The sequence below is a fragment of the Chionomys nivalis genome, chromosome 13, assembly GCF_950005125.1.
Source record: "Chionomys nivalis chromosome 13, mChiNiv1.1, whole genome shotgun sequence".
Lineage (NCBI taxonomy): Eukaryota > Metazoa > Chordata > Mammalia > Rodentia > Cricetidae > Chionomys > Chionomys nivalis.
The window spans coordinates 18,551,977-18,566,211 of record NC_080098.1 but is presented as its reverse complement, the minus strand read 5'-3'; the positions used below and the strand labels follow the sequence as shown (position 1 = coordinate 18,566,211).

The window sequence follows — 14,235 nt, the reverse complement described above, 5'->3', positions numbered from 1 at the left end:
TCTATTAAAAAGTCAAAATAAACCAGGTATCACAAGCTTCCTGGCAAAGCGTCACATCACCCTTTCTTAACTCTATTGTCCTTTCCCAGATATAAGGACTAAGGAGTAGATGGTAGACCAGTTGGTTGTTTTTCCTTCTCTATGCTAAAATCCATTTGTGTTAGAGATAGAGTCTGCTACTTTGGTCAAGTTATTGCTAATAATAAAAGTGAGACACCCCAGCATGAGTTTAAATGAACAATTCACATGCTGCACACATGTGGAACTACTCAGAGCTGTGATTGTCACTGAGGCTTGGGAATAACCACAACTTTGTCATTTCCTGACACCAGTGCACTGCAGTTTTGAAGGCTGTTGTATTGCAGGCAAGTCTTAGTTTTATATAGAATGCTAAGAGGGTAGAAAGTGACAGCATGACCCTAGATGTGTCCTTGACCAGGGACAGACTTTCTACACAGGACCAGTGCTGAACTGCCTGATGCACATTGTTTGGTATGGACCAGCTTATCACCAGGGCATCCCTGTCATACCACTTTCTTATTTCTTTTGAATATCCCTCAAGGGTTTATTCTTCTTGTTTCACACAAGTAGGTAGTAAAAACAGGTACTTTGTATGTGTGTGATTGCGCATGTGTACTTGTGTATGTGCAAGTCTGTATGCAATCATGTGTGTGTGTGTGTGTGTAATCTAGAAGCAGATGTTTTACTGGTGTCTTCCTCATTCACTCTTATATTTTGAGACAGGACATCACTAAACCTGAAATTCACCAATTCAGTTCACCTGAACTGCATGGCCAACCAACTTCAGAGATCTTCATGTCTCTGCCTCCCCAGTGAGGGGATTAAAGACTTCCCTGCCATATCCAGGTTCTACATGGTTGCTAAGAAATCAAACCTGGCCCGCCAAGAGAATAAAAGATGACAACAGCAGCCAGACCGACTTTTGAACCTGCCAGAGGTGGAAGAGGAAAAGGAGAAGGGGATTTGAGCCAGCTCTCAAAGCAATATTCAAGCAGAGACCTTCCCTCCCATACAAAGATAAAATACAGACAAACTACACAGGATGCTCCTGAAGAGGTTCGCAACCGTGACTTTAGGAGAGAACTGGAGGAGAGAGAGAGAGCTGCTGCAAGGGAGAAAAACAGAGACCGTCCGACCCGAGAACATACAACTTCCTCTTCCGTGTCCAAGAAGCCCCGCTTAGACCAGATCCCCGCTGCCAACCTTGATGCCGATGACCCTCTCACGGATGAGGACGATGAGGACTTTGAAGAGGAGAGCGACGACGATGACACTGCGGCTCTTCTGGCAGAGCTGGAGAAAATCAAGAAGGAAAGAGCTGAGGAACAGGCCAGAAAGGAACAAGAACAAAAAGCAGAAGAAGAGAGAATTCGCATGGAAAATATTCTGAGTGGAAACCCTCTCCTTAATCTCACTGGCCCGTCCCAGCCTCAGGCCAACTTCAAGGTTAAAAGAAGGTGGGACGATGACGTCGTTTTTAAGAACTGTGCAAAAGGAATAGATGATCAGAAGAAAGACAAAAGATTTGTAAACGACACACTGCGATCTGAGTTTCACAAGAAGTTCATGGAGAAATATATTAAGTAGTACAGTTTTATGTGCTTAATTAAAGTCTGAAATGTTAAAGATCAAAAAAAAAAAAAAAAAAAAGAAATCAAACCTGCATCCTCATGCTTCCACAGCAAGCATTGCGCCCACTGAGATGTCTTCTCAGACCTCATTTCCTATTGCCACATACATGGATGAAAATTCACTCCTTCCTTTTGATATAGACTCATTCTTGCTTGTATATAAGAATATAACTTACTTAGTTATATTCTTAATATTGTCAATTTCTCCTTTACAGATGAGAATTTGGCTTAAGTGTCCAGAAAACACAATACTTGCATGCTCACAAAGCAACAAAGTAGTATAATTTGAGCTCATGTCTAATCAGATGCAAAGAACTCCTTACCCTATTCCATTTCCAAGGAATAATTTCTCTTTCTCACCTGGGTGGACAGTGCTTCCTCCAAGAGCCAAAAACCCACCACCGGGCATGAGAAGAAGCAGTTGATCAGGTTTATCTAAGATGCTCCCTCATTGCAGATTACTGCTGTGGCCCTTGGTTGCCCTTTAGAGGTTGAAGGGAAGTCCCTATTGCTAGAGACACCATTCCCTTCAGAACAGATCTGAATTCCACCTCCCTGGAAACTACCTTTCATGGTACCAGAAGAAGCCATGCAAGATTCCAAATCAATCACCCGTCCTACCCAGCCATGACACCTATGGACCACAATAATGACGGGCTGTGCTTCCTAGTAATGTCAGAAGCTACACCCTTAAAGGTTCACCAACATGACTGCCTACGTATGAGCTGGACGAGGACAACAACAGAGATGCCAACATGGATGAGACAAGGACCACGAGGCCTCAAACCTAAATAAAGAACTACAGACGACTAAGGAATGCTAAGTGGGAGAAATGGTCAGCCCCAGGGAAGAGCAATTAGCTGATACTAAATGATCAATCCTGAAAGTATACATACCAGCAACATTATAGTGAATGAGCAGGCTGTATCTAAGAATATGTGTGTATGTATGTGTGTATATATATGTATATGTATATATATATTTGTGTGTATATATGTATATATACACATATGCATGCAGCAACCGTAGTTGGGGGGAAAAGGTCATGAATTTGAAAGAGAGCAGTGAGGGATACATGGACGGGTTTGGAGGCCGGAAAGAGAAGTAGAAAATGATGTAATTATAATCTCAAAAATAAAAGAAAAAAGAATACTTTCTTAAGCCATGATAAGCATGAGAGATTACCTTCCTCCAGGCATAAGCTATTTGGGGCTGATCTTCTGAGCAAGGCTGTGAGAGCTGCTTGTGGGGTGGCATAGGGAGACAGCTATGCACTTTTCCAGGCAAGCTCGGGGAACAGTTTGATGGTACCTTGTTATCTGGGAGTGGAGGATGAAAGTTTTTTGACCTTTCTGAGAGGTCTGCAGCCTGGCACAGTAATAAATCTTACAAGAATCCAGAGAAGGGGGAATTCTGATGACTGTGGGGAAGGCACAGGCCTGAAGAGGTGACTTGTACACTTCAGCCTTCAGGCACTTGGGAACCATGCCAATCAGGTCTCGGGTCTTGTCACAGGCGCACATGGACAGTGACAGGTCTTGTGCTCCATAAGAAGTTTGACATTTTAAAGATCTCATGGTACTGATTTATTTGTCAGAAAAGCAAGTCTGGGAACTGTTTATCGTGCATGTGAGTATATGTGTATGTTTAATACCAAGAAAGGTATACATAGCTGTTTCCCTAAAAAGAAAAGAACCCAAAGGTCAAAGATGGAACAGATTTGGCTCAAACATTCCAAAAATAAACAAGTAAAGAGCAGCAGAGGGGAAAATGACCTTGGCTTTGCAGCCATGTACAAAATGCTTAAAATAGAGATGCTGTAACATTTAGCCAGCAAGTGCCAACTTTACAGTCAAACACACACATAACTTAAGATCAGTTATAATGACTGATTGTGGTTAAGTCTGTTGGTTTTTTTTATATGATGGAGTGTAGTCAAGTCTTAGTGTCAAGAGGTCAGAGAGTTCTGACACTATTATTTTCACTAACACAGTCATACTTTCAGCATGTTCACTAAACCACATGTGAAACAAGCCAGTGTCAAAACAGTAGGCTCTTAAGTGACCCTCCTGATTTCAAACAGTTAAATTTGTGTGTGTGTGTGTGTGTGTGTGTGTGTAAAGTCAGAGGACAATCTATGGACAACCTGTGGGACTTTCACCAACTGAGGTGCTGGGGATTGAACTCAGGACATAAGACTTGTCCACAGGTGCCCTTCCCACCAAGATATCTTCCCAGGCCCTCTATCAACTTTAAAAGTCAATGTAATAGGGAAATTTAGTTTTCCAATCTCTTCTTGTAATCTGGGCAGTTATAGCCAGCAATTACTTTTGCTTTACTTTTGCTCAACTTATTTTTTTTTTCAGTTCCACCACAATAGTAAAGGAAATGATTAGTAGGAACTGGTTAGTTAGACTTCAGTTAAACCTAAGCGTCTCTGCTGATGTCGCTTATGTCTGCAGATTTTCTTTTCTTGTCTCTGGAGGGTGAATTTCATCATAGTCAAATCATTTTTCCTCTTTTCGTTGCTTTTGTTTGTCGTGCTCTGTTATGAATTCCCTTCATGATTTTATTAGCCACCTCTAAGTGACAAGCATTGAGGTGACAGCCTCATGTTGGCAGCCACCCAAGCACAGCCAAGAGCTGGTTCATCTGAAGGAAAATTCTCACCAGTCAAGTTGATCCTTCCAGAACACACCTTTCCAAACAGCTATGCTTTAGGAACAAAGATTCCTAAGGCAACTCTTCCCCCGCTGGCTAAGTGACTGAGGAAGATGTAATTTCCTGAGAGTTGAGATTTGGGGCAAATCTTCCAGAGATCCTAGCCCCTGGGGGATTCCAACCTACAACCGGGATCTTGAATGGGAACTGGCAAGATTCAAAGAAAATTCCTTTTTGCTTCAGAATTCTGAATGCCATCCACAGGTCTGATGGGTGAATGGGATATGCCTTTTACAATCTGCTCAAGGAAGTAAATGGAAACTGTGTGTCCATGTGCGTGCAAGCACACAGGAGCGTGCATTTCTTGTACACTAGGGTATACACTATGATTAAGGCCTGCACTACTAGGCCCAACCAGAGTATGTAGTTTTGTTTTTTTTAAAAAAAATGATTGATGATTGATTGATTGATTATGTATAGAGTGTTCTGCCTGCATGTATGGTGCAGGCCAGTAGAGGCAACCAGATCTCATTACAGACGGTTGTGAGCCTCTGTGTGGCTCCTTGGAATTTAACTCAGAACCTTTAGAAGGGCAGCCAGTGCTCTTAACCACTAAACTATATCTCCAGCCTGGGCATCTATTTTCTAGTTCTGGTGTGCAGGGTTTGGGAGAGCAATGTGCTTCCCATTTTAAGCTCCATTCCCAACCCTAGTGCCCTAGTACAACCCCTAGACATAGGGGACCCTTGAGTACATCCCTGTACTTGCCCGTTGCACTGGACTCAAATATGAGCCCTGGGGAGTAGAGTGGGGGGAATTACTCTCTCCAATCTCCAGGCTTCACTTACACAATTAAGATGAGGTTTAGTGGTGTAGTTCAGTAGTAGAGGGCTTGCCTATCAAGCGTGAAGTGCAGAATAAGCAACGGCAACAAGAGTGGATGTAGTCCTTGGGAAAGCAGTCGATGCTGACTGCTTCAGTTCTTGCTGGAGGTTACAGGACTCACAAGACACTGAAAACCTCCTATAAACAGGCAAGGGAGTCTTCCAACCACAAGAAGGATTGATGCCTGAAGCATTTGATATACTGATCAGAGTGTGCTGGAATCCCCAGGCCAGGAGGCTGTGTTTTTGTCTCACGGGTGTCCAGGGCTGTCTTCTGGTGTCTGTGCCCCTATTCAAGTGTGTGGGCTTTTCCATGAGCAGTAAGTCTTTCTTGTGAAATCTCACAATTTAGATAACCTTTGCAAATAGTCTTAAGATGTTTATAATTTTAGTTTCAAAATAATTGTGGTAATCCCTCATATACTTTCTAAGAGTTTTATTTCCTTGCTGTAGTTTTGTTCATCATTATGGTTAAAAAAAATACACACAAAGACAGAATAGAGGATAGGAAAGAAGTATGAGAAGGAAATTCATCTAAATACACTAAATAGTATTTTCCTAATAATGGCAAATCTAAATCAGATTTCCTGGCAAGCCTTCACCATCTATGTCCCCTTCAATATCCTTTGTGTTCTTGCTTTATTTACTCTTTGTTTTTGTCTCAACAAACACGAGCAGCCACTCCATCCTCGGCACTGTAACAGCGTGCATCCAGCTAAAGAGAAACACAGCCATCCCACATGTCTACAGGTCCGACATTCATGGCTTTACCTAAGCGTAGATGGAAATATCCAAAGATATCAAGTTCTGTATTAAACCTTCACAGAGCTTTCTTTCTTTTGTCATATTACTCTACACAACCCATTATAACAACTGTTTACACAGCATAGGCATCTGTTATTATTATAACTAATCTAGAGGTAATTGAATATATAGGAGGATGTGCATTTTATAAGAGGTTTGAGCATCCCTGGATTTTCCTCTACATAGGGGCTCTGGCTCTAACCCCACAGACACTGAGAGATGAGGACAGATCTTGTGGGACTTGCGATCTATTTAAGATATAAATGGAAAGGACATAAGAAAGCAGAGGAAGACATGATTAAAGGGATGGATGACAGGATTAAAATTGAGGGATGACATCGGAGACTGACAAGGCTGGAGCTAAGTGAGGAGAACGTTTCTGAGATAGTTTTCATTAGCAAAGACAAAAGCTATGTGTGTGCCACGTTAGTTCCTTTTTCATTGCTCTGACAAAATGTCTGACAAAAGCCACTTAAGGGAGATGGAATTTGCTGTGGTTTACGGCCAAAGAGGGAATCCAGTTCGTTACAACAGGGAGGGCATGGCTGTCAGAGTTAGCAGTCTTTGAAAGAATGGCTTGAACGTTGGAAGCGAATTTCTTGCCTTCTACTTATATGACCTAAAATGGGACTAATTGACTTTAAATAATCTCTCTTGTTTTTATTGGTCTAACTTATTTAAAAATCTGTGCTGTTCCCAAAGGCCTCCGGGCACATACACAGAAAACTAGAAATACGACAAGTTAAATTAAAATCAGCAGATGAAAGTTAAAATCCTGCCATAAAGGAATCAAAATGCCAGGTAGCATTACTGGAAAGAAAAAGAAACATATCAAATGGATTAAACTTAGCCTGTTTTCAACTGGTTTGCAAGTAGGATTTGTTCAAAGTAGATGTTGGAGTGACTCCCTACAAAATCCCCGAAACGATTTGTTGCTGCTTGCTCTCAAGGCCAAACCAGCGAATCAATGGCCGTCCCGGGGAGTTCTAAATGACAGTTCTTTCTATCAGTCATTTGCTTAGCACTTAATCACTGTGTGTTCTCGCTTGTTTTCATCTCACTCTTGGGACATGAGAGATTAAGTCTTAAAAATATAAAGGCCAGCAAGATATACATATACCTGGGACTCACGTGGTGGGAGGAGAGAACTGAGTCTCACAAGCTGCCTTCTGGCCCCGTGTGCACTGTGGAATGCATATGACCTCTTTAGCCTACACACACACACACACACACACACATACACACACGCAATACACAAATAAATGTAATGGAATATTTAGGCATAGTTCAATCTCTCTCTAGTCCCAGCACGATCCTGTTTAAAAGCCAGTGATCTTCAGAGCTGAAGAGGCAATGTAGAGCAGTGAGCGGGTTCTGGTCCAGACTTGGGCGTATACAGATAAGTGAGCATCACCTTGTAAGGGAGGGGGAGGCTTTGCTATTTTCCCATGAGTCTGAGGCTCCTGGCAACCTGTAGGTGCCTAAGAAATTCCTTTTTCCTTCCCTCAATTTCTCCACTCATAAGACGCCCATGTCAACAGCAAATCACATGGACTAGTGAAGACCTCTAAACTCACATAAGAATGCACATGGAAAACAGTGACATGTGTCCCTCTCTTACACTTCTAGCTGAGTGTGCACTGTGTATGTAACAACATTATCTTTGTACACCATTTCCATGCTTCTCTGCCTCTCCCTGAGGACCTTGAGTGCTCAATCTTTGTTGGAATCAGCCTGAAAATTGTCCCATTCTTGAGCAAAACAATGTTCTTCTGTCTTGGTTGAGTCTTCTTGGTTAAAATTTTCTAATAAAGGCAATAAATGGCAGGGCATAGAAACCTTACTGAATTATATTGAGATTTTGATGGAATAAATGGTGTGGAAAGTGGAGGAAGTCCTGAGTGAATCAAGCCCTGAGTGAATGTATACTGCTGGGCATGGGCATGGCCATGTCAGGGACCATAGCCTCAGACTCATGGGAAAATAGCAAAGCCTCCCCCTCCCTTACAAGGTGATGCTCAGAGGGATGACAAAGCCTCCCTCTGGTACAGATATTGATAATGTGTACAGAAAATGTCCACCATAGTTTTCTTTCCCTGGATGTTTATTGCCTAAAGACTGCTCTCCTACAGAGCCTGCTTCCCAGGACAAGATAACCCTGCCTCCTTGTTCAGCTGTAGCCCTACCTCTCTGTCTAATTGCACATAATCAACACTAAGCTCCTGGGGACCCAAGAATTCACCATCAGAATGAACACAACCCCCCAGAACCCAGCTTTTCTGTGTGTCTATATCTTTGTCTTTTCTTCTTTCCCTGTCACCCCATCAGGTCCGTTCCTAGAGCCATGAAAGAACATGGCAAAATGATCTTTCGGAAATGTTACTCTAATAGGCGGAAGAAGGAAGATTGGAGAATAATTATTATGCATTTAGATTATTCTATATGGGAAAAATAAAGCATCAGAGTCAGAATAATGAGCTGGAGCAGGGATAGACAGACACAAAGCAAAAGCCTACAGAACTGTGTGTCTGGCTGGCAGGACAGGGAAACATTACCTGGAGGGTACCCCCAGTACTGGGGATAAAATTGGAGCCCCCCATATGTTAGGCAAGTGCTCTACCACTGAACACTGTCTCCAGCATTAGCTTTTGGAACAGAGTCTCATCTTTGCAAATAATGATCCTATTGCCTCCATTCCCCCAAGTGTGTGATTATAGGCTTGCATCAGCATGTCTGACTTGAAGATTTTGAAAGTATTAAAGTTAAAAATTGAAATATAACAAGAATCACAAAATGTAATTAAAATGTGTAATAGATTATCACAAAGCAAAACACCCTCTAACTCTCATTCAAGTGAACAAGATGTTACCAATATCCTAAAAGCTCCTCTGGCCACTTCCAATCAGCTTCTCAGACTTATCGATAGCACAAAAGCACTTGCTCAACTATGTTCATAGCAGCTTTATCTGTAATAGCCACAACCTAGATGCCCCTCAACCAAAGAATTGATAAAGAAAATGTGGTACGTTTACACAATGGAGTATTGCTTAACTGTCAAAAACAATGCCATCAGGAAATTTGCAAGCAAATAGATGGAACTAGAAAGAAAATTATTCTGAGTAATGTAACCCAGGCCCAGAAAGACAAACATGGTGTGTACTCACTCATAAGTGGATGTCAACTGTTAAGTAAAGGATAATGCTACAATCCACAGCTCCACTACGCTAAGTAACAAGAAGGGCCCCAGGGGCCATGCGCAGATCTCCCTGGGAAGGAGAAATAGAGATCTCCTGGTTGGAGGTGACAGGTGGTCATGGGAACTTGAGGGATCAGGTTGGGGATGGGCAGAGGGGGGCAGTGCTGACAGAAGATGACTGAAAAGGGGGGCTTCATGGAGTCGGGCAGAGCCTGGTGCAGGGGAAACTCCCACAAGTCTACAAGGATGACCCCAGCTAAGACTCCTGACAGTAGTGGTTGCACCTCCCAAACTGATCATCTCCTGTGACTGGATTGGTCCTTGGTTGTCATCAGAGACCTTCATCCAGTAACTGGTGGAGGAGAGTCAGAGACCTGAGGCCAAACATTGGTGGAGCCTGGGGAGTCCTGCTGAGGAGAGGGAGGAGGGGTTGTAGGAGCCAGGTGGGAGTGGGGTGTGGTCATGGACACCGGAGGAAAACCCATAGAAATGGCTAGCCTGGCTCATGGCAACTCACAGAGTCTGAACCAACAATCAGGGATCTTGCTTGGGACTGACCTAGGCCCTCTGTACATATATGACAGTTGGGTAGCTTGGTCTATTAGTGGGACTTCTGGCAATGGAGTAGGGACTATCGCTGGTGCACTGACTGGATATTGGGAATCTATTCCTCGCGCTGGGTTACCTTGAACAGCCTGAATACAAGGCAGGGGTTGCTTGGTAATCATGGCAGTTTGATAAGCCAAGCTTTGCTGATGCCCTTGGGAGGCCTGCCCATTTCTGAGTGAATACAGAGGAAGGGTGGATTGAGGGGGTGTGGAAGGGTGGTGGGGGGAAGGAGTGGGAGGAGAGAAGGTAGGGGAGGCACTGGTCAGGTTGTAAAATAAACAATTTTTTTTTAAAAAAAAGAACTGTAATGCAAATTTAAAAAGCATATATTAGGGATCTGAAGAGATGGATCCATAGTTAAGAGCACTTGCAGAGGACCCAGATTCTATTCCCAATAACCACATAGTGGCTCAAGTTTCAGAGTATCTGATGCCCTTTCATGTCTTCTGTAGGCATCAGGCATGCACATGGTGCACATACATACATACATAAAAGAGTCATACACATAAAATACAAATTGATAAATCCTTTTTAAAAGCATAGCTTACTGTATTGATTTAACTGTATACCAATGAATTCCTATACTGTGTTTTTGTTTGTACCTCTTACTTTGTCTAACAGATATTTGTAGCCCATCTCTGTTGTTGTTTGTATAAATTGTGTTGGTAAGTGGTACTCCATTGAATAAATAGAATATTATTTATTCATCCCCTTTTGATAAATCTGATTTTTTATAAGCAGTATCATTATATCATTTATGTACATATCTCTTTTTATTCTTCTGTAAGCATTTGGTTGACATAGACCGAGGCATAGAATTCCTAGGGCATAGGATATTGTTGGTTGCTGTTAATCTTCGGTCCCTTCCATTTGGGTGTGACCATACTAAGCAGCACACAGGTGGATTCTGATATTTTACCCAATCTTTTAGTCTATGTGTTTGAATTGGAGCATTTAGTGAGTTTACATCTAATATTAATAGATTTGAGTTTAACTATTCTCTTATTATTTACTTTCAATTTACCTTAATCATCTCATAGTCTTTCTGTTCTGCTAACTTGTCTACTTTTAAACATAGTATTTTTATTCTATTAGTTTTATAATTTCATACTTTATTATTATACATTCACCTATGCACTCTTTTCATATTGATCTCTACAATTGATTAACATTTTTACCTTTTCCTAGAAACTTTAGAGCCCATAGAGTGCTATAAGCCCACTTATCCTCTCCTGGCTTTTATGCTGCTGCCATGTTTTACAAAAAAAAAAAAAAAAAAAAAAAAAAAGAATAACTATAGACATTGTAATTATTCCTTCCACAAACAATATTCACTTGACATCACTGCATATTTGCCCTTTTGTTGCTCTTCATGCTTTCCAAGATTTCTGCATATCTCTTTAAAGTATTTTCCACTCTGTCTGGAGAATGTGTTTCTCCGTGGTGACTCTAGTGGCTTTTGGTTCTTCTAAAAAGAATCCTGCTTTGTTTTTATCATTGGAAGATGTTTTCCCAGATACAGAATTTAGGGTTGACTGTTTTGACTTAATTTGTGTTTTTACTTTGAAGCTATCACTCTAGTGTGCTCTAGTTTTCACTTGTTTCTGTTCTGAAATCCCCTTCAGTCCAATTATTGCTCTTCTACAGGATAAACTATTTTACAGTGTGTCTGCTTTCGACATTTCTCTTTGCCTTTAGTTTTTGGTGGCTTTAATATGACAGACGCAGTTGTGACCTAACTTATAATTTGTGATATAAAGAACATTTTGAAACTATGGCTTTGTGTCTTTCATAGTTTAAAATGAATTCTCATTTACTAAAAGTGGATTATACCATAATTCTCCCTACATTATCTCCGTCATCTTTACAGACTCCAATGCATATGTTACGTCACAGTAGAGTACAGCTTTATTGTTGTTTGCATATAAATTGAAGGCTTGATTTCCAACTGGCGATGCTGTGGAGGTAGCTGGATCACAACAGTGCTTATTTCATTGATGGAGTTCATGGTTGAAGAAGGTATTAATAATCAGCTAATTCGTGGCAGAAGGGCATCACTGGGGCATGCCTTTCAGTGACACATTTTGTTCCTGGACCCTTCTGGAACTCTGTCTCCTAACTGATGTGAGATGATCAGCTTCCCACCACCATGCTTTTCTGCCATGATGTTTCTGCCTCACCACAATCTAAAAACAATGGAGCAAGTAAAGCATGGACTGAAGTCAAGAGCCAAGATAACTCTGTTCTTGGCATCTCAGACATTTTGTAATGGCATTGAAAAGCTAACACGGACCCATTTCATCTTTAATAGTATGGGGCTCGGATCAATGTCTTCTTCTGATTGATCTCTCAACTGATTCCTTCTATAATTGTGGCTATCTTGCTACCAAATTAGGGTCTGGAGTTCTGAAATTTTGTCTGGCATATCTCTGGGACTTAGGTTTCCCATGCTTATCTTACCTGTATGGTTTCCAGTCTGCTACCAATTTTCTATTATTCAACCCACTGGATAGTTTTCATACAGGCAGAAATAAGCAATACTGAAATAATCAATAACTCAGAATATAAAACAAACTCCATGGCTCAGAGTCGCTGTGGCTGGGGATATAGCCTGGTGGTAGACTGGCTGCCTCCTAAGCATGAAGTTCTAGGTTCACCCCGGTACCACCCTGTCAGTAGATGGATAATTGAACACACACATGAGTAGGGAGATGAAACAAATTCACACAAAGAAAAAGTTCTTTAAAATTATTGAGCTACTCTCTAGTTGAGCTCTCTTCAGCTGCATGTATGCTACCATCGGGCAGTTCCCACGGAGGACACAGAGCGTGGCTCTTCAGCTTTCGAACAATATCCTAGAAACTTCTTAAAATTTGGGTGTGTGTGTGCGCGCGCGCACGCACACTCGTGGGTGCATGCATGTCCCCTGTGCCACATGTGCATAGGTCAGAGGACAAGCTCGGCTTAAGTAGTCCTAATGGTTGAGCCCCCTGGTGACTCTCCTGCTAACAGTGTATGTGGGGATAAATGTGATAAAGCTTAAAGCCACCACTGATTGGTTATACGGCTATTGTCCCTTGGTGTGAGGTAATGAAGGTGGCACTTTTATCTCTCTGTACTTTTCCTCCTCAAACATCTAACCCAAGCCTGACAGAAAAGAGCATTAGAGAAACACAAATTGAGAGAAACTCTGAAAAGTGCCTGGCTTGCGTTTTCCAGAAGTGTCCTGGCCGTAAAACAGAAGTGAGTCTGCACAGATTAGTAGAGGCAGAGGAGAGATGATGATTCAATGTCATGGGGTGTCTAGGTTTCTAGATGGGATCCTCAAACAGAAAGAGTAACAAGACATCTTAGTAATACATCAACACTGAGTAATCGCAACACATTAGACAATATTAACAATGATGACAAGGACATCGTAATAGCATACAGTCATTTTTGTTTTGTTTGTTTGTGACAGTATTTCTTTATACAGCCCTGGCCATCCTGGAATTTTCTCTGTACACAAGGCTGGCCTCAAACCCAGAGATTGATTTGTCTTGGCTTCCCTGGTGCTGGGATTAAAGGTATGTGCCACCAGTGTCTGGCATAGTAGTATAACGCTTTAACAGATCATACTAGCTGAAAAATAGATGTACATATTACATGTACAGTTGCCACTCACTATCTGTGGCAGAATAGTTTCAGAATATCCAAGTGCAGGTACCAAAATCTGTGGATGCTCAAATCCTCATATGAATTGGCACTGCATTTATATATGACTTATGCACACCTTTGATGTGGGATCCCCCTCTGTATGCTATGAATATATTTTATTGCCATTGGTTAATAAAGAAGCTGCTTTAGGCCAATGGCTTAACTGAATATAGCCAGGCTGGAAAAGATATATAGAGACAGTAGGCGGAGTCAAAAAGATACCATGTAGCCTGCAGAGGAGAAGGATGCGAGCCTTCAGCCAGAAGAACCTTGCTGGTAAACCATAAGCCTCATGGTAATACACAGAATAATAGAAATGGGTTAGTTTAAGATGTAAAAGCTAGCTACAAATACACTTAAGCTATTGATCAAACAGTATTTTAATTAATATGGTTTCTGTGTAATTATTTTGGGTCTGGGAGACAGGGAATGAACGAACAGCTTCTGCCTACACATTTTCCTGTGTACTCCAAATCCACTGCACATAACCCATGATGCTTAATACAATGTGAATACCACTTATAAGTCTTATACTTTATTGTTGATGGGATAATTGCAAGCAAATTTTGCATACATTTGGTACAGATTTTATTGTATTTGCTTATTCATTCTGTAATGCTTCAAGACAAGATCTCACTTGCAATCTTCTTGCCGCAATTCTCCAAATGCTGGAATAGATTACAGGTGTGTGCTACCACACCTAACACAAGTTTAATTTAGAATATTTTCTCTC

At 41.5% G+C, this 14,235-nt stretch overlaps 1 protein-coding gene across 1 annotated transcript; it reads left to right on the top strand.

Moving 5' to 3' along the window:
- The first annotated feature begins 905 nt into the window (after positions 1-905).
- On the top strand, positions 906-1,647 carry LOC130886020 (spliceosome-associated protein CWC15 homolog). Its single transcript, XM_057787905.1, has one exon. It carries the CDS (start codon positions 919-921, stop codon positions 1,606-1,608), a length of 690 nt encoding a protein of 229 aa, XP_057643888.1. The 5' UTR covers positions 906-918; the 3' UTR covers positions 1,609-1,647.
- The last annotated feature ends 12,588 nt before the right edge of the window (positions 1,648-14,235 follow it).

What these genes read in the sequence shown, in the direction of transcription:
- LOC130886020 (XM_057787905.1), top strand. Translation starts at nt 919, where the DNA reads ATGACAACAGCAGCCAGACCGACTTTTGAACCTGCCAGAGGTGGAAGA.